General features: G+C 45.4%; 1 protein-coding gene across 8 annotated transcripts in view; it reads right to left on the bottom strand.

Annotated features, from left to right (window-relative positions):
- RHBDL3 (rhomboid like 3) overlaps nt 1-19,605 on the bottom strand; it is a 66,880-nt gene that overhangs the window by 26,243 nt on the left and 21,032 nt on the right. For 7 of the 8 annotated variants that reach the window (XR_003399634.1, XR_003399636.1, XR_003399635.1 and 4 more), the window contains one exon: nt 5,837-5,995. Coding sequence is in view for 3 of the 8 variants with exons in the window: in XM_026860857.1 (XP_026716658.1) it covers nt 5,837-5,995 (159 nt within the window). In the remaining 5 variants the exon portion in view is untranslated. Of the gene's footprint in view, nt 1-5,836; nt 5,996-9,322; nt 9,464-19,605 lie in introns of those variants that run through there. The other variant, XM_026860858.1, reaches the window with a different exon arrangement.

Genomic DNA, 19,605 nt, shown 5'->3' with positions numbered 1-19,605 from the left:
CCAACACAACTTCATTAATTCCAAGCACACTAATTCCATACCCATAGGGCTTCAACTCAGGGCTGTGCAAAGGTATTAGCTTGTTCTAAACACATACTTAAGTTTAACCATGCTTAAACTGAGTGCATCTTTAAGTATCTTTCTACACTGCATTAGACTCCTATAAAAGTGTTAAAATTAGAATGGGAATCCATGGTATTGCTGTATTTTTTTTCTTTAGGATAAGCTACACAATGTTTCTATAGATTGATGAAGCTGTAAAGTTCAAGTCAAGGTCTCTGCTGAAGCAGCTCATTTCCCACTTAGAACATTCTAGGACCCATGTTGGACTCACTGTTTTTTGTTTGTGGATTGTAACAAAATCCCGAAGTATTTTATCCCTTCAGCTAGTCCTTCTTGCTCTTCAAACTACACAGGCCTACACAGATCACCCTGTTTGGGACAGTCAAGCTAGCATCCAAATCTTATCCTTTGTCTTTCTACAGCATCCACTAGCACAGACCGTAAGACTCAGGGTAATCACTTTCTCCTTCACCTCCCATATTTTATCTTGGTTTTACGACTCCTGCAATATTTTGACATAATAACTGCCCCTCTGAACATCCAGCTCAACAGCATATAGCACAAGACAGCCTACCACTAACAGCTAATCATGTTCCAGCCTCTCCCATGAAGAAACTACTGCAAAGATATCTTCCTCTCACCTTCTCTGATGGCCAACAGACCTGTGTATCTGTCACTTGTGAGGAGGAAGATTAGAGGTTGCAAATTTCTTAGCCTGCATCTACAGTTTTATTTCTTCACCTTGAAGATTCAGGATTTGCAGTCTGGCAGCATACAAAACTAATGGAAATCTTTCTCTGGAGGATAAAGTGTGCTGGCGCCAGCAAAGTCTGGATTAGGGTGACCTGATTATTGTTACACCGTGCTTAACAAAATGCATGTTGTTCACTGAAAATGAGGTAGAATTAGCTTGTCCCTAGAAGCCAGCAAGGCCAGGGAAAGCAAAGTGGGTGTTAATTCTTGATCTGGAAAACAAAGGATGTGCATTTAATTAGCTAATATATTTTGCCACTACTGAGATGCCACATCAGCCTCAAGTTACTATAAAGCTACAGCTAAACATTTCTGTTGGAAGCAGCGGTGTTTTCTTTTTCTCCAAGTTACATGAACTCTGCCTCAGAACTTACTAATTCCTTCCAAACATGCTGAAATACCACTGCTTCAGGGAACAGCTTTTGTCCTCAGCTCTTCTAGACCCAACACATCTCCTCAAGCAAATGCTCATCAGAAAGCTGGTTCCCCAGCACCTGGCTCTTCTTCTACTGGAAAACTGCCACTGACTTTGCCAAAACTCCAAACCCCAAAAGAGATGCAACTCTTACCTCCTTCCATCTGATGGAGAAAGACCCAGGAGGCATAGACAGGCTTACACAAGTTTCACAAGAAGTCTTTGCAGAGCCAGGAACAAAATTTAGGTCCACCTGACTTCTAGTCTTGCCCTTTGAACCTGAGATCCGTAGCAGAGACAGAGACACCTTCAGTGTGCGCTAGGGGCACCTCCCAGGGTAGCGCCAGAGGAATGGGGGACAGCCACATTCCCTTCCCCCTCAAGTCCTCCTGCTCCGTGATGGCAGGTCCAATCTGCGCCACACTGAATGCAATGAGGTCAGCTTTTGCAACACATTTGGTTCAGAAGCGATTTGTAGGCTTGTGCTGGCAAAGAAATCTTGGGACTGCAGAACGGATTTTGCTTTAGCCTCAGCATAAGCTGTGATTTACTTTTCTAGCAAAAGCTGCTTTATTAAACATGAGGTCCTGTAAAACTTTTCCTTGTCCAGAGCAAGGCTAGGAATTACCTACCTCGTTTTCACAACAAGAGAATATAAGCTACCACCACAACCTGAACTAGCTCCATGCTGCCCCTCCGTCAAGCAAAGTAAGGTCTCAGAAGCTCCACTGCACCTTATTGCCTCTGCTTACATGTCTGAAGAGAAACACACTGAGAGCGTGAGGAAGTGGTAAAGCTATGATTCAGCCTGTCCAAAGCAGTAATCCACATTCTCAGGCAGAGAATAAGAGACTGAGTCTCTCCAGGGCATCACCGGTCTCTGCTCTTTAGCTCTGGTACAGTTCCCAGGATATTCTGCGAAGTAGTCCAGGACTGCCAGCAGCAACTGCTGTTCGGCAAGGATCCCAGCAAATAACATCTCAATTATAATTACCTCCTGCTTGTCTCCTCTCTAAAAGTAGCAAAGTTAAACAGCTTTGTTCATTATCTCCTCCTGTGGCCTATGCTGTTCATAACCAGAATTTTCACCACGTACTTTTAGCGCCTCTCTGACACAGAAAAGCAACCAGACAACAAATATGCACAAAATGTCTCCACTTGTACAAGAAACACTTGTTATTCTGCACTGCCTCAGACACAGGATAAGAAATCCCACCTGAAACTGCTTTCTCCCATTCTTTCAAGCCCTAGTGTAGAAACAGAAATGGATACAACTGCAGCACTGTGTTTTACAACGACATGAGATAAACCTCATACAAACAGAGGAGAAATAATTCCCAATGAGTTGCCTATCCAATTTTTTTTCCCCTTCTGTTTTGCAGATCACACCAGCAGTCTTCACCTTCCCTGAATTTATTCATTACTCAAATTATTTACTGAGTGATTTCAAGGGTCTACTCTCATCCTGTAAAACTTTTAATTTCAGAAATTTAAGTTGCTTTGCTGAGCTGAGGACAGGCGTATGTTTTATGTGTGTCTCCTTAAGGTGAGAAGTCCTAGAATTACATTTTTGGTGCATCTAGAACTTCACAGTATGCTTTGAACATTGGGAGATAACACAGTTCTGCTCAACAGCAGTCCTTTAGTTGGGGATCACAGTATCTGAGAGTGCAGGCAGAGTTCTTGGTGCTCATGATGATGTTGGAGCATATGGGTGCGAGCATTTTTTACTGCCCTCTCTAGGACATCCAATACCCTGGAGGAAACAGTGTCAATACTACTGCTCTGTGAGGTTTATGGCCTGTAGTGCCCCTTGGAAACAATAATTTAATGGAGTTACAGCTGCTTCTGTGGTCATTAATACCAAGCATCTCTCAGCATCAGACTCTCTAGTAGGTAGCCAAGCACCCTGAAGAATAAGCAGCATCACATTCTGTCACACTTCCAGGGAACCTGGCAAAGATGTAGGGTTCTACAAGGCTGAAAAAAAGGAAGACCCTCCCTGCTCGATTTTTATCAGCATCAGCAAAGCTGACAGAAAAACCATAAAGGACATCATATCCCAGGACCTGCCATTGAAGACAGAGTTCTCTTGATGCCCAGTGGTTAAACCCTACCTCCTGCTGGGTTCTGTGAGACAGCACATATTTCTATATTGGTTTTGGCTAGGATAAAGTTAAATTTTTTTTCATAGCAGCTTGAGCAGGCAGCTCATCCGCTCCTTTCATCTCCATGCTTGGAAAGAAACCAGAAGTGCTGCTTGTGGGACATACACACACAGAGGAGTCTCCTTCCTTCCACGCCTCTGCTTTAACAACTGCACTGTAATGTACCTTTGATACCCAGCCCCACTCCTCCCCTCAAGGCCTCTCCTGTGGCCAGAGAGTTTCAGTACCTTGGACATGTTTGGGAGGCCATGAGGTTCTCTGATCATGTCAGAGTATTCGTTCATGAATAATGATGGAGAAAAGGAAAACCACACCCACAGAGGCATGCTTGTAAAACCTCTGTGGATCTAGTAAAAGGTCAGCCTTTCCCCTCCCCACATCCAGCACGATCATTTCTGGGAACAGATCAATTCTTGCTAAACTACTGAAGCAGTCAAATTAACCTGAGCAAAAAAGAGATGGCTGATGATCATCAAGCACAAGCATGCACTTAAAACACCAGCACACGTAATTTCCAGGACTGACAGCTATAAAGGAAAGGAAATCACTTATTCCACAGTGATTCTGTGTCACCTGTGGTGTCTCTTTTCATCAGGAAGTTCACAAGGCAGGTTTGGGATCAGGAAACTAGGGAAAGGAGGAGCCCTAAAAAGTTAGGAGGTTGGAAATCAATGGCAACTAGAGGAGGAGTGAGAAGAGAGATGCCAGAACATTAAACTACTTACAAATGGCATTGCATTGCCTATTGATTAGAAAATGAAAAAAATGCAGATGAGGATAGAGGGACTGATGACAGAAAAATCAATTACTTCTTTACAGGAGTCATTCAATAGTAGTGAAGGAAATTGGCCATTTTGCAGAAATCACATCAGGTGGGTGTGAGCTGGCACAATCTCCTATTCCCTAAAGGAGGAGGATGTCCAAGCCTTTCACCTCCCACCTGCCTCTCATTAGCTTGTGCTGCTCCAGAGCTCAGTGGAGCGAGGAGAGAGGAAAAAGCCCAGTTGTATTCCTGAGCCTGTTGCCAATGTGTTGGCTGGCCCTAGGCCATCATTCCTGTAAGAGATATTAGATGATACCTTTTCCTGCTACCTAAGTGCTGTGCAGCTCAATTAGCAAACGCTTGCATTTGAATACACCAAACTGTAGAACAAGCAGCTGTTACTATAAATACACTGCTGATCACAGAGTACCACTGACCACACTGTTTATTAAGCTGGAGCTGAGGAAAACCTCACACTCACTGTGATCTACTTAATAGTTCCTACATTTATTCTACTGCGTACCTAAACACATGCAAGGGGCTAACAAAACTGCTTGATTAGATACAGCAGGTCTAGGTCATTGCATCACAGTAATTTCATCTTCACTGCCCATGGCCTGACTGAGGTTGTGAGCAGGATGCCTGACAGCTGTGCCCTGTTACACTTTCCTGATTAATGTGAAAACAGAACATACAGAAGACACTTTCTTTCTAAACCAAGAACACATGAATGAATGATCATAACAAATGGAGAGATCAGATTCCCATGCTGACTGCAGGAACACACAGAGATGCAAATTATTATACTCTGCATCAAGAACACAATCCAGCTTTCCAGCAAAACCTTAGAGACCATCACTGACTTTCATTGCTTATTGACTTTGTCACCCAGATTGCTCTTACTGCTGCACTAAACTTGCTGGGACTCCAGTGGGGAATGACAGAGCAAGAACAGAGCAAAGCCCCTGGCATGACTACTGTTCAAGACACTTATCTTGCAAACATTTCTAGGCCATCCTGGGCATCTAACAACACATGTCTACATCTGTATAGACTTGCCAAACTGCCTTGACAAGAAACAGAGATCCCTTCACTAATTGACTCATTAGTAGAGATAGAGAGGCAGTCAGATCATGACTCATGCAGTCTGAGACATCTCACCTGGGAGAAAATGAACATGACCTAGAAACACTTTATCCCTGTTGCTGTTGATGCCTACAGGAGTGCAATATGACTCCACCCAGCAAGTCAACACAACATTATCTATATATTTTGTCTGGAAGCGGTGAAATCTCTAGATAAAATAGGAGACATCCAGACTGACAGACCTCTGCTTGCAAACAAATGGCTTCTTACAACAGCTACCCACAGATACTGAGAGCAAAAACCTTTAAACTAGCAGCAGCCACTGTTGCATGCTCCTTTTAGAACAGCTCCCACAGTTTCTTCCCATACAAACTTTTTCCCTAGAAAAATCAGCAGCAACTTGACTCTTGGTTCAAGAGTTCAGTCACCACTGAACGCTTCAGCAAGCCCATGCAGAGTGGGATGCAGGGATACAGCAAACACTGGTGTTGATAGACGGGAGGGAGAGAGAGACAGAGACTGTCCCTCAACAGTCTATGTTTTAAGCAGAGTCAAGGACTCATAGGCCCTGCCAGCCAGAGCACTCACCAGGTTGACGAAGTCCTGGTAGCAGATCCTCCCCTCAGAGTTGCTGTCTGCCAGGGCCAGCAAGACCTCCAGCTTGTGGGGGTCCAACTCCGAGCCGTGTCTCTGGAGAAGGGTGCGAAACTTCTCAGTGCTGATGTAGCCGGTGTTGTCGGGGTCGAACTGGGATAGGAGGGGAAAGTGCTAGAATTAACCATTCCACATTACACACAACTCTGCCCTCCTATGCATTCACCACCTGCAGCAGACCCACAGGGAGCCCAGGAGCTGCTCTAGGCTTTGGTGATGCAATGCCCTGCAATCACCCCGTCTCCAGCTTCCTTTCACAGCCCAGGGACTCCAAAGCATCCTGCTGCAGAGAGGGTGAATCCAGGCATCATCACCCACACCATCACCCTGTCTCCACCCAAGCTTCAGCTAAGTCAGCTCCCTTCATCTTTCTTCCCTCTGCATCATCATTTATCTTGGCTATTTTATATCACTTTTTTATCTGGACTCTCAAGAAAACCAGAGATGCAGTCTGTGAGATAAAACATACTGAAATCAGTTTTACTCACGTATTTCCTAACCCAATTGCAACAGAGGAATATGCTGTCCCTCCTCAAACCCTTTCCATGCTCAGTGTTTCTGACAGCCACCTTTCCAGATCACATCTACAGATGCCTTCAAAGTGATAAATGCTTTTACTGCTGAAGAGCTCTCTATTTTTACGATGAACTGAAAAAAGTCTTTAGATAGGGAGAAAAGCAGATGAACGCGATGTCAAACTAAAAGTGACAAGGCAGCCAATGCCGTTTTCAGAACGTAAACCAGAGTCAGTAGAAGGAAAGTCTCAGGTGAGATTTGGAGTGAATCCCACTCTGACCAAAAGCATCAGTGTTTTCCTTCAGACTAGGTGGTGAATCTCCTAAAAATGCCATTGACCAAAGAGAGACAGCTTTGCAAGGCTGTTCAAACTTAAAACTGCTTCCAGCAGGCCTCTAGCCCATGCTGAGCTCCCCAGGGCACTCTGCGGGGGGCTGCCAGCTCACAGGCGGGCACACCTTCAGCCCCAACAAAGCCAGTGCTGGCACCATGCCGAGCACGTTTCTTCTGTGCTTTGAAAACTAGTGGACGCAAGCTGCCAGACCAGCCCGCACTAGCTGGGTTGGAGTCTGATCTCCGCCAGCTCTCTGTTGCTGGGAGATCTGCCTTTGATTTCCCAAACTTGGCTGTGAGGACCCTGGTTCTCAGTGGCCTCCTTTTGTAGATAATGATATCAAGCTTGTTGGCTGGATTGAATGGCTGTCAAGGGGCAGGGTGGTCAGGAGGGAGTCTTTTCATGGAAACATTTGGGACATAAAAGGCCTTGGCAGAGCCAAAAAGGTCCTGACAATCCTCACTCTTTCCTAATGGAGAACAAAAGCTGAACAGGCGCCGGGCCTTTGAGCAGACACAGCAGAGTAAAGGCTGCCTTGGCAAGGGAGGAGGTGAGAAGGGGGATGTGGCAGAGGATACAGCCTGCCAGCGGCAGGGCTGGCTCTGCTCTGCAGCAAGCAGAGAGGCTATAAAACAGAGCAACGTCAGGCACGGGCAGCTTCTTTGAGGACACAGTGCCCACACGTGAGGATCTGGCTCTGTGTCCTTCTGGCCTGAGCACCTTCATCCAGCTGCTCCTGGGGGCTCTGCTACCACTGGTGGCTTTGTTGAGGAACAGCTGTCTAATCTGAGGGGAGATCACAGCCCCTTGCTGGAGCAGGCCTGGTCTGCTATTCTGTCAAAGCAGCAGCCCCTCTGTGAGGAAGCTGCTGGGGCAAATGGATTACACAAAACAAGATAAACAAAGTGACCTGTGATGACTCAAAGCTGGGCACTCTCCCTCTGCCAAGGGTTGTTCTGTCCTTCAAGGTGGCCTGGATGTACTTTCCTGACAGCTGGCACTCAGAGCCAAAGGTGGATTTCATCAGCTGTTCACAGTTAAACAAGGGCTTAATATTAATCCCTGGAGAAGTTTAGCTCCCCTACTCCAGCCCACTCTGATGCTTTGAGTTAACAGATCAAATTCTAAAACCAGTCCCAAAATTAGGGCTTCCGCATGCAGGCTCAGCTCTGATGCTTTTTGGCTCTTGCTAGGACTCCCAAACCAGCCTCAGTTTGTAGTCTCCAATCCCAAAGGCACAGATACCCAGGAAATAAAGTATTATTAGCATAATACCTGAGATGACCTCTCTCAAGGGGAATTTGCAGAAGCTGGGAGATGAGTCATTCAGTGAATGGATCTAACACCTGCAATCCCATAGATACTGCTGTGTTTATCTTTGTTTCTTGAAAACATTTGACCTAACCAACATCTTACTTAACTGCACCACTTTAACTATATCTTGGCATTTAAGATGTCAGAACCTATCTTGTCTAGGACAAAACCATTTGCTCCTTTGAAGGCTTAAATACCTCCTACTTTGAGGGCCAGTGAGTGAAGCCTGGGACTCTCCCCATGCTGTGTGCTCGTTGTTTGACTTTGTAGGAAAGACCAACAGCCACAGACAAGGGGAACGTGGCTATTCCTTCAAAGGGCAGGAGAGAGAGCTGAAGCAAAGAGGCTCACAAAGCAACACAGAGCTGCTCAGATCACAAACCACTGCTCTTCCCAGACTGTTCTGTTTTAAAGCATTCCAGACAGAAACATTCTGTAACCAAGAACAGAAATTACACAACCACTTCAGAGCTTCGACCACAAGGACACACTAGCGACTCCAGACTCACTAGAGCAAGAGCAGATACTCCCTGTCACTCAAGATGGTACTGCCCATACCTGTTAGCATCCCTGGATTTGGAAAGCCAGGCTGCTGGCATTCCAAATGGACGGACAGCTGAAGCCTGTCTGGTAGCTATGAACAGCTCCAAGGATGCTTCTTTCTCACACGGATAGGCACCAGCATTCCTCCTTTAGCTCACTGTTTTGCTGCTTGTCCCACCAAAATCAGTGGCAGAAGCTAGCTAGTATTTTCAGTACTGTAAATGTGCTAGAAAGCCTGTTCTCCTCTTTCATGTTACTATGTATAATTTTCTTTTGGCACTAAGCTAATGATACTAATTAGATATAGGTTTGAATTAAAACAGTGGATCTGAACAGCATGGAAGAGTAACAGGTGAGCAATGAACAACTGGTATCTGAACTAAAAAAGGCCTGCCTCAGAGCAGGACCAGACTGCTGCTTACACAACCTGGAGCAGAATGTTTTACTGTAAACCTCAGCTGTAAGGGAGTTCTCTTATTTATGTTTAAACAATTTGTTTCAGCATACATAAATCTCATCTGTCACCGTGGCACTCAAAATCCACCCCAACATTTCAAACTGCCCCAAACCCTGTTTCTGATATTGCAGCTAGCCACAAAAATCCAGGAGTTGAGCTGGTCCTATAGAACATGTGTCCCCACACATGGCAAAACCAACATGTGTTGGCACACTCAAAACACTTGGGTCCACCAATTATAAAAGAGGCAACTGACCTTTGCTAGACGCTTCATGTATTTATCCATGATGATCTCGTTAAGTGCCAGTTTTCCCACAAGCCCAGCCGAGCACCTTTGTCTCAGGGAGAGGACAGACGATGTCTGGCAGCCAGCAGCAGGGCTGCGCTGAGCCCCAGGTCCAGCCCCACGGGGAGTGCTCCCCAGGCAAAGCCTCCCAGCAGCTAAGTCAGCACAGCGCCTTCCTTCAGTGCAGTTACTGCTGCCTCTGCCCATCTACTTGGGCAGACAAGTGCAACACAACGGGTGCAGGGATGAGGAAGGCTATTTGCCCCCCCTCACCCCTCCCAAACAATAGGACACTAACGGCAATTTCATGCAACGTTTCCTCTGCATTTCAATGACAATCACCCTTAACTCCCTTGATCCTCAACCAGGCTCTTAAGCAAAAATGTAAATATGTTAATAACCGTAGCAGCCATCTGACCCAGGATCTTAATTCCCTGGCCCAAAACAAGCTATTTTTTCCTATATCTTCCTTATTTTAGAGCCGACACACCATAAACTGAAGGCCCCACAGCAAAACTACAAAACAAAAATAAAGGGAGGTCGCCCTGCAAATTCTGATGGAAATAGGAAATATAGAGAAAATAAAATGAAATCTTAAATTGTTCCTCTTTTAATTAAAGACACATCAGCCACGGCTGAGTGAGCAAGTAGGGTGGAGGCTGGTGCTGCAGACAGACAATGGGTATCTTGGGAAAACGCAGACATTTCACATAGCGCAGCCAGCTGCTCCTCTCCCCCATGGCAAACGGCCCTCTGGGGCATCAGAGCAGCTGGAGAGTCAACAGCTGAACTGGGCACAACATGAGGAGCCTCGGCTGGCTTTAGGATTGTAGATCTGTTGCAGGAACAGCATTTCCTACCATCCGTGGTTTCACCATTGAGGGGCTTTGTCTGGGCATCACCCAAGCCATAAGTTGTCTTCGCAATGGGCAAGGCTCCAGATGACTTCATCTAAACTGGAAGTTGGCTTTGAGCTGGATCAGTCCCTTCAAAATCTGAACCATTCTATGGTCCAGTGGTATCTTCACTTCTGGGAGACATTTGCCCAGCAGTCAGGCCTCCTGGCACTGACCCCAGCTCTGCTCCAGACTAAGAGGTAGATTCTGGAAATAAATTGCCTTGAGCTTCCCCTCCAATTATACAGCAATGACAACTCCTGCCTTATTGCCCACCAGAAGGGAGCTATCGATAACAGGCCTGCTTTCTTGTTCACATGTAGGCCCTTTCTCACCAGAAAGGGGGAGTCAATCACGCACAAAATCTGTTCATGTCCAAAGGTTTCAGAAACCACTCAGAGCTTCGCTGGATTTGAACTCAGACCATTAGATGGCATTGTCTGCAATCTAGGGATGCTAACAAGCTTTGGAAACAACCAGACCATCTCTAGCCTCAAGGGCCATGCCAGAGTTACATCAAGAGTCTTCAAGTCAATACATGGAATTGACAGACTCCAAGTTGAAACTGTGAAGAGACATTTAAGACAGGCATTGAAACTCTCCTCAGGATAGTCACACATTTTACCAGAGCCCATTCTCTACCTTTCTACAGTCTCTGGGGTCATGCTCTGAGTTGATGAGAGGGGGTTTATTGTTTGTAGTTTTTTTTAAAAAAACAAAACAAAACAACAATATGACAACAGTGTATGTAGCATTTGCTGCTTTGATGAAGATTAAAGGAATGACAAGGCAGAAGATGAAAGTCTGCCTTATAATCCAAATGAGAGAGCAAAAAGCAGGAGCTGTTTTAACAGGAGTTTCATCACTGCCTGGTGGTGATGATCTTCTGAGCAGCTTAATGATCCTGCTCTCTATTCCAATGGTGGGAGGCGCATGTGAGAGGAGAAACCCTGACCCAGAAGAAAGGAAGGCCAGTCAAAAGTAAATGCATATCCCTCCACCTTGAAATCTACCCTCTCACTATTAGAAGTCACCTGATCTGAGTTGCCTGAACACGTGTGGTAAAACATTAGCACTGGCTTCAGTGATGCACACTCTTCCCCCATAAATAATGAATTTCTCCACCACTGCCCAGACAATATAAAGTGCTTAAGGGCTATCCAGCAGTGCTTTTAGCACATGTTAGATTGCTTTGACCTGAGGTGAACCCGAGGGCTGAAAACATCACCCAGCTCTCAAAAACCAGATTGCATTTAAGCATGGAGGATAGATATACCCTCACAAACTCACCAAGCAGGGCCCACAGAGAGACCCCCTCCCCAGAAAGCTGCAGTGAGAGAGTACAGAGCTACCCAGCTCAGCATTCACCTAGGCGGGGAGGCGTTCACCGAGCCCATCCCCTGGATTCAGGTGTCTCTCTGCATGAGCACATGGCAAAGTGGAGATGATGGGAGAAGGGATAAGAAGATTCCCTTTTCCTTGGAGAGCGGAGTAGCCTGAAGTACCAGGTCCATCAGCTAGCTGACCAATCTGTAGAGGCATTTCTGTGCTAATTTACTTCTACTGTCTTAGGTGCAAAGACAAGGGAGGGACTACATTACTACCATCTGTTGTAACCTTCTGCAAAAACACTTCATCTGAACAGACACTGGAAGCACAGATTCAAAATGAACGGGAGAATAAAAAGATTCAGGAGTGCACCACTGCTCAGCTGTTGTGCAAACAGAAAAGAGGGCTCTCGGACCAGGTTTGATTCTTGATATTGCCAAGATTTCTGGAGTGAGCCCAGGTTCCTCTTGTTAGTGCCTTGACTTTCCCATCTACAAGGCACAAGCAACACACCTCTGCTGTACGATCTGGCTGTGGAGTGCTTACAGAGCATGACGATAATGGCTGCAATGGCAAAGGACAATTAGCAAGCCACAAGGCCAAGCAGCACAGGGAGAATATGAACTGGCCTTCCACCAAGGTTTAATGTGTAGAAACACATCAAACTTTCCAAAGCTGATGGCAGCTGGACACCACACTGAACTCCTTGACTCCACAGAAGTTCAGATCCCTGGTCCAAGCCACCACAGGCCAAGCAAATCCTGCATTCAGAAATCCCAGGAATTTCTGACTCACAGCTTGCTGGGGAAGCATATTATGCTCAGCCAGGTACCCAAATTCATGTCTCTGTCTCCACACATTTTTACAAATGCAACTCTCTCCCCTATCCTTCCTCTGCCTGTGGGTTTTTTGCTACAAGTCCTTGCTGAGACACTAAGAAAAGACAGAGTTGAGATGCACTCACAGGAACTGTTGAGCTAGCTTTCAGTCCACTGTCACCTCGATGACCCACCGCTCTGAGCGATCCCACCACGTCTCTCCAGATCAGCCTCCTGGCAGAACACTCACAGGAATCAGCCTCCAGTCTCAGCTGAGGAATTACACACAGTGTTCAAGCCACCCGGAACTAAATTATTCAAAATATGCCACTGTGCTGGCTTTGAAACCAAAGCCACTCCCCAGAAAGAAGACAGGGTAAATAGAAGCTCCATTACCAGCAGCACTGACAAGGAAGGAGATGCAGCACTGAAAGTGAGGGAGATAATTACGTGATTAACGAGACAGCATGGATGGCAGGAGGTGCCCTCCATTATGCCACAAGGCTTAATGCAAAGAGACATGTTTATAGACTGAGCCTTCTCCAGCTCTGCTTCTTCCTGTTTTATTATTTATGTAAGTGCATTAAGACTAATGGAAAGAAGCTGAGGCACTCTAAAAAGTGGTGGGGGTTTTTTGGTGGAAATGTAATTTTAAATCCTGATCCAGCACTGGGCACCTTGCACATTCTGCTGGATAGATGCCCTCAGCTGCAGCAAAAGGCTGGGCAGGTGACAGCCCAGACTGGAGAGTCACGTACCCTTCATCTCTGGCTCAGCTCTGGTGCTGACTATCTGCACATTTCTGAGATTGTGGGCAAGGTGAAGCCTAGAAGGGATCACCTAATTACTGCCATGACCAAACCCACTCTAACAGTTAAAACCTATTCTTAAATTCTTAGGCAAGAGATTTAACTCTCTTTCCAGAGCTGCTTGTCAGCACTGGCCCAGACATTGTTATATGTACAAATGTCCAAACTTTTGAATTGCTCTCTCTTTTGAATTCCTCTAGTTTTTAGGGCTCCACAATCTCCCAAAACAATGAGTTCTGCAGTCTAACTAAAATAAAACCCTCTTTTCATCTGGATGGTGTAAGGCCTTGAATATCAAAAGCTGAAAACAGCAATATCCATACTACCATGAAACACAATATTCTCATTCACCACCACATAATTATTGTTTATGTCTTTTTAGTCATGTCTTACTGGAGAATCTCAAAGCCCTGTATCAATATTAATTACAACTCTCAGGGCTTCCACATCATGAGAGGACATAATGTGTAAGCCACTTCATTCAGAGCTGAAATGCAATACACTCTGGGTGGGATGCTGCCATGTATTTGGACTATGAACTCAGTAGAAGGCATAGCATGTAGAGTCAGCCTCACAGCTGGGACACAGACAGGCTCTAATCACTACTGCTACGAGGAAATTAAAGAAAAAAACCAAACTCAACACACAACGGTCAGAAGAGCTGTTCAGCTGGGGCTGTATTTCAGGCCAAGTTCCTGCAGTCAGATCCCTGCTTGCCCCCAGGTTAACTAAATGTACACAAGTATTTCTGTAAAATTTGCTGCTATTGACAATGTCTCCTGTCACAGCAGCGTCTCTGCTGGTACAGATGAGCCTTCTCATTCAAAACAGGGTTTTGGTCTGATACTATCTGAAAAATATAGAATAGGTCATACCAGCGCAAAAGAGTCAGGAGTAGCTGAAATGCTTCTGTTCTGTATAAGGACAAAAGCCCAATGAATTATCTCTATCATATGATGATGATACACTTTCTGACCCAGCAGTAACACTGGAGAATGTTACACAGCAGCTGCTAAAGTTAGACAGTTTCGAATCAGCAGGTCAAGGTAACTTTCATCCAAAAGATTTTTAAAAAACGGTACTAATAATGATTTTCTGCAAGTCTGGGAACACTGAAGGAACACCAAGATCTGCTTTTTACCTTTCTTCCAGCTCTGAATCAGCAATGCAGCACTTCCAACCATGGCTCCAAAACTCCTGTCCAAACTTGGTGACAGGCCCCCACACCGCTCCCAAAACTGCAGGGCTGTGACAAGAATGTAATGGGACAAAGCAGGTCTGTTGGCCTAATAGCAATCCACAGCAAATGAACAGATGACTGATATTGAACAATACATAACTGAAAGAGGACTGGTCTAATATCAGTCAGAATAGGCTACAGAAAATAGATTATGTTCAGCTGATATTATTGGGATGAGAATACAAACTTGGCACAAATCATAAAACAAGATTGCTGGTATAACTGATTTCTGCAGGGCATCTGACATCACCGGACAACCCTCTGTTTGAGGACTTACTGTGACACAAACTCAGGCTGTCACACATCCAACGTGCTGAAGTCTGGTTATTTGACAGGTCACAAAAATAAAACTAAGCTTGAGAGCTACCATCACATGGAGATGCCACTAATGGGGACCCAGGAGAATTCATTCTTGCCCCTACAGAATTATCATTACTGACTTAGGAGAAAGCATAAGTCTGCATCATGCTCCCCGATGAGCTAAAGCAGCAAGTTACTAAGCATGAGCTGGGTCTTCTGATAAAGCTGGGTGCTTGCAAACAATACATATAACAGTAAAAACAAATAGGAAGGCATATGGCCAGGAGCCAAGAATGCCAGCCAGCTTACAGAATGAGGAATGCCATTTTCAGAAGCAGCCAGTCAGGGAAAAAAAAAATGCCTTTATTTGTTACACTGAGCACTCCCAAGGTAACACTGCCTTCAAAAAAAGGAAACGTGACCTGCAGGTTTGTAAATGAAGTGACATTACTTCTTCATTTGGCATTTAGTTACTGATATAGTCTGACTGGCTCCACTGACAGGCTCAATTCATTAGCTTGTGAAAGGGAAGGTTAAGCAATGACTTGATCACTGTCCAGAAGAACCACAAAGGGAACAGAAATTTGGCAGTAGAGGATTCTCCACTATGACAAAGGTATTATCACATCTAGAGGCTAGAGGTCAAAACTGGCAGCTTTAAATTAGAGTAAGTTGATTATTTTTACTATTAACAAATGAAATGTCTCATTAACTTCACCAGAGGTTTTACAATTGAATTGCAAGTTCTAGGAGAAGAGCTATAGCCCAGGTCAAGCAGAAGACCACTCAAAATCTTATGGCCCTCGTTATGAGAGACTAGGCAATCCCAGCAGTTCCCTTCTGATCTGACTGCAAGTTATTACAGCTCAGAAAAACTTATGCCAAACAGATGCATTTAAAGCTTCAGCTAACAACTGCCATAACATACACATAACCAGAATGACCCACCTATACTGGAATTATAGAACAACCACAGAGCAAAATTTCTACTCAACAGACTGGGAAACATATTTAGCTCATACTGATTTTACATCTGGCTTTGCTCAGTCATGGGGACTAGCAGCTACCAAAGAAACTCCTCTGCTTCCCAAGCTAAACTGGAGCAGAAGATAGTGTCAGCCCCGTGAAAAGGAGACAGAGGTATTGCGTGATTCCCTGCGATGCCTTGTAGGCACCTGGCATTCCACTACAATGACACAACCATCTCAGAAGTACTCCAGACAGGCCGGTTCCAAATGGAACCCAGAGCTGGGAGTATTAATTACTACTCTAACCTCTACCATTTAAACACTTCAGAGCAAGCGATCCTTGCTTGCATCTTTCCAGGGTGATCACAGGGGTTACAGCTGCAGTAAGGAGCCAGACTGCTGGAAGCTGCACCAGTTCACATTGTTTCGTAGGAGATATATCCAAATCAGTCCTGGATGACACCCAGACTGCAGGTTCCCTGCATGGAGGACTGCAAGGGTAAGATCTGCAGTGTTTGCACTTTCCCCGTGTCTGCTGTGTCAAATATGCTTTGGTTTAAGGGTAGAAGAGATTTGTCCAAGTGCCAAAGCTGCGCAACCACAAATCAGAAAAATCAAACTGTTTTCTTGGCTATCTTATGTGCTCTTACTGGGTATGAGGGACAAATGCAAGGCAAGACACAATGTTTCCAGAGTTCTCTTTGCCATAGTTTTCAAATAGACACAAAATGCGCATGAAGTTTTAAAGCAAATCATGATTTAATAAAGACTCCGCAACAGGAATGCGACTAACTTCATAGGAGGACTGTCCCTGCAGGTTCCCAGCCCAAGCCTTGTGGCTGGAGCAGAGCAGTTCTCCCTGCAAGCGACCAAGCGCAGCGCTGGCCTGTGGCTACCTGTGCCCAGCAAGGTGTAGTGTTTCTGTGGGGCCCAAACACGGTGTGCATGGAATCTCTTTACACACTCACCAGCCTGACAACAAACTGTACCACAGCATGGTTTGAAATCCCTCTTTTAGTCAGTTACTTGGGGAAAGGCTCCTTCTCACACCATTAACAAGTCCTCACAGAGCCTGGCCGTGCCTCAGCCCTACCAAGGCTCCTTGCTGGCTCAGGAGACAGCAGAAGACAGTCCCTTCGCAGCCTCCCACACAGCAGAGCCCTCGTCCTGTCAGTTAAACCTGCACTCACTCAGAGCCTCTCTCCTTGCCTCCCTCCACCTCATTTCTGCCTCCTTGACTGACCTAATCAGATTTCTCACGTGTGCAGGGCTCACACACGCTTTACAGAGCACCTGCTTCCTCTGACAAGCCTGCGCACTCTTCCCAAGCTCTAATATTCCCCTTTTACTTGAACAGACTGGCTTGAATGCAGTTTAACCATTCAAAGCTGAAGCCCCCATGGGCACCCAGAAGCAAGCAGACCTCCCACACTGCAGCAGAGACCTGCTCCTTCACTAGGACAGGGTGATGTCTGCATGCTGCCGGCCGGGCTGGGAGCTGTAGGGGACCAGGCACCCAGCAGGCTGGCTGATCTTTGGCAGAGGCCTGTGGTCCATATTTGCCCTATCTGCATAACAAGCACAGGGTTGTGGCTGCATTAAGAAACAACAAGCCCTGGCTACTGCAATTCACAATCTCTATTACTGGGGTGACACAACACACACTTAAGTGCAGAGATAGCTTTCCAAAACTGTTATGACCTCAAAGCAGATGATTAGAAGAAGGAAGCAGAGAAGGCACAGGCAACAACCATCATTAGAGAGACAGCATAATTAAAAGCATGCACGTTACACTCCTCAGTAATGAGGAGATCAAAACAACCCCCCAAAGAGATACCTGAGAGCTGCAAACAAAAGGGAAACAAGCCAGAAGAGAGAGACACAAAGACCAGACTGAAAAGGAAGGTTAGGAAATGACAATACTCTTCATGCATTATGTTGTATCTCTGGGGAGCAGGAAATAAAGGGGGGTGGGGGAAATCTTCTCACCTTCAAGGTAACTAGAGAGTCTAATCCACCCAAAACAATCCCACCTGGCTTCCACTGGGGATTAATTAGCCCATCAAGTGGGGCCAACTTCTAGCAGAGCATCCTCATGGAGCACACTGCAGGCTGCTGCACTTCGGACGGTCACAGAGAAGGGAGTGCATAGACTCAACAGGAGGACTGGGGAGGGGGCAGGAGGAGAGGGCAGCCCAGACTGGCTGAGAGGAAGCCCGGGTGAATGGAAAAAAGCAAGCAGGGAGGTGAATGAGCAAGAGGTGATGAATGGTAGGGAGGGCATGGAAGTTTTACACAGGGCAGAGAGCAAAGACAGACCTGAATGGGGAAGACTGAAAGATGCCGCTTGAATGGAAGGCGAAAGAGGGAGGAGAAATGAGGCAGAGAGCGAGCTGAGCAGCACAAAGTGAAATAGCGCAGGCAGAATAGCTTCCCACATGGACTTGACAAGGCCTTAGAGAGAGAGAGAGAAGTAACACAGCATGAACTTTAATCCAAGAGCAGGAAAGCTGCCTGGAGCAGACAGTGTTACTGTCATCTGTCCCTGTATAATCCTTCCAACATCAGGCACCTTCTTTGCTCCCAGTCAACAAATTCTCACGAACCCAGAGCAACTGGAACAGCAGCCACCAAAGGCCAGACAGCCCCCATCAAAGGGAGTTGTAGCAAAACTGAGTCAGTGACGTGGAAACAGCTGATGGGATAAAGCACTAAGATAATTACAAGCAGCAGGCCAAGAAATGCACACTACCCTAAAGGTGGGACAAGATGCAGTTTATACGTACGACATAGAAACACTGTTTATCATCAGTGTTATTAGCAGGGCCTTCCTCCCATTTCTAAAGCCAGGATGCTATCTTCAAAACAAAACTTTTCCAAGTAAAAACTTGGAGATTTGAGTCATGCCAAGACTGCCCTGTGAATTTGCCTTAGATTTGAATATTGATTGTTTAGAAGTTCTCTCAGATTCTACAAGACCGAAACACTGGACACCACCATTTTCAAAATGTTTCATTAGAAAATTGCCATTTATGTTTAGATTCAGAATACCCAGGCAGTTTGGCTCAAGTCAAATTAAATATTGTGCTCAGAGAAACAAAAAGTATTTTTACCAATCTTCTGGAGAATTGCAAACAAAGGTCTACATATCATTATCCACCCACCTCTGTCCTTTTCACAGCTGAGGAAAATAAAGCATTTAAGAAAGGACACATCTTACTAATACTTCAAATTTCACTGGCAGAGCCCAAAGCTGGATACACTCCCATCCATTATGGAGTGTCCAGGTTGAGATAGCCCAAGGTATCCGTTATCCTCCTACATCTATCAGTCATCCCCTACATGACCCTGTGCCAAAACTAATTTTCAAAATTGCAAAGCAAAAGATACAGTAACTCACTCTAAAAGGGATAGTGTAAGGTCTTAAATCATAGTCCTTTACTTCATACTCAGAAATTATTTCATATTTATCAGGAACAATCATTTAAAAGCTAATTCAGTGCCTGGAGCTCATGTTTCACTTGCTCATAGACTCCACTGTCACACAAAGCTGAAATGAGAGGTCAAAGAAACCCAGTAGAAGGTGGGACACAACCCTCAAAACAAACACAATGGAAAAGAAAACAAATTTAAATCTAAGACTTGACCCTACTTTGCCTTTTCAACACATCAGGGAAGTCAAACATACAAATTGGCAACACTAAAAGTGTTGCTAGAGGAACCACGAGGGGCCCATCTGTGCCTCAACTTGAGACTCTGGTTCTGCCTTCTTTTTTTTGTTTCTTGCAGCAAGTAAATATAACCAACGCAATTAATTTCAGACCAAAATTGTGAGCATCCTGGAGTCCGAGCACAAGCAGCAACCCATCTGAGAAAGACATAGGATTTCTTCC

Source organism: Athene cunicularia, assembly GCF_003259725.1.
Source record: "Athene cunicularia isolate RWA chromosome 18 unlocalized genomic scaffold, athCun1 chr18_part1, whole genome shotgun sequence".
In the NCBI taxonomy this organism is placed as follows: domain Eukaryota; kingdom Metazoa; phylum Chordata; class Aves; order Strigiformes; family Strigidae; genus Athene; species Athene cunicularia.
The sequence above is the reverse complement of the archived record's forward strand: the minus strand, read 5'-3'. Positions and strand labels throughout refer to the sequence as shown.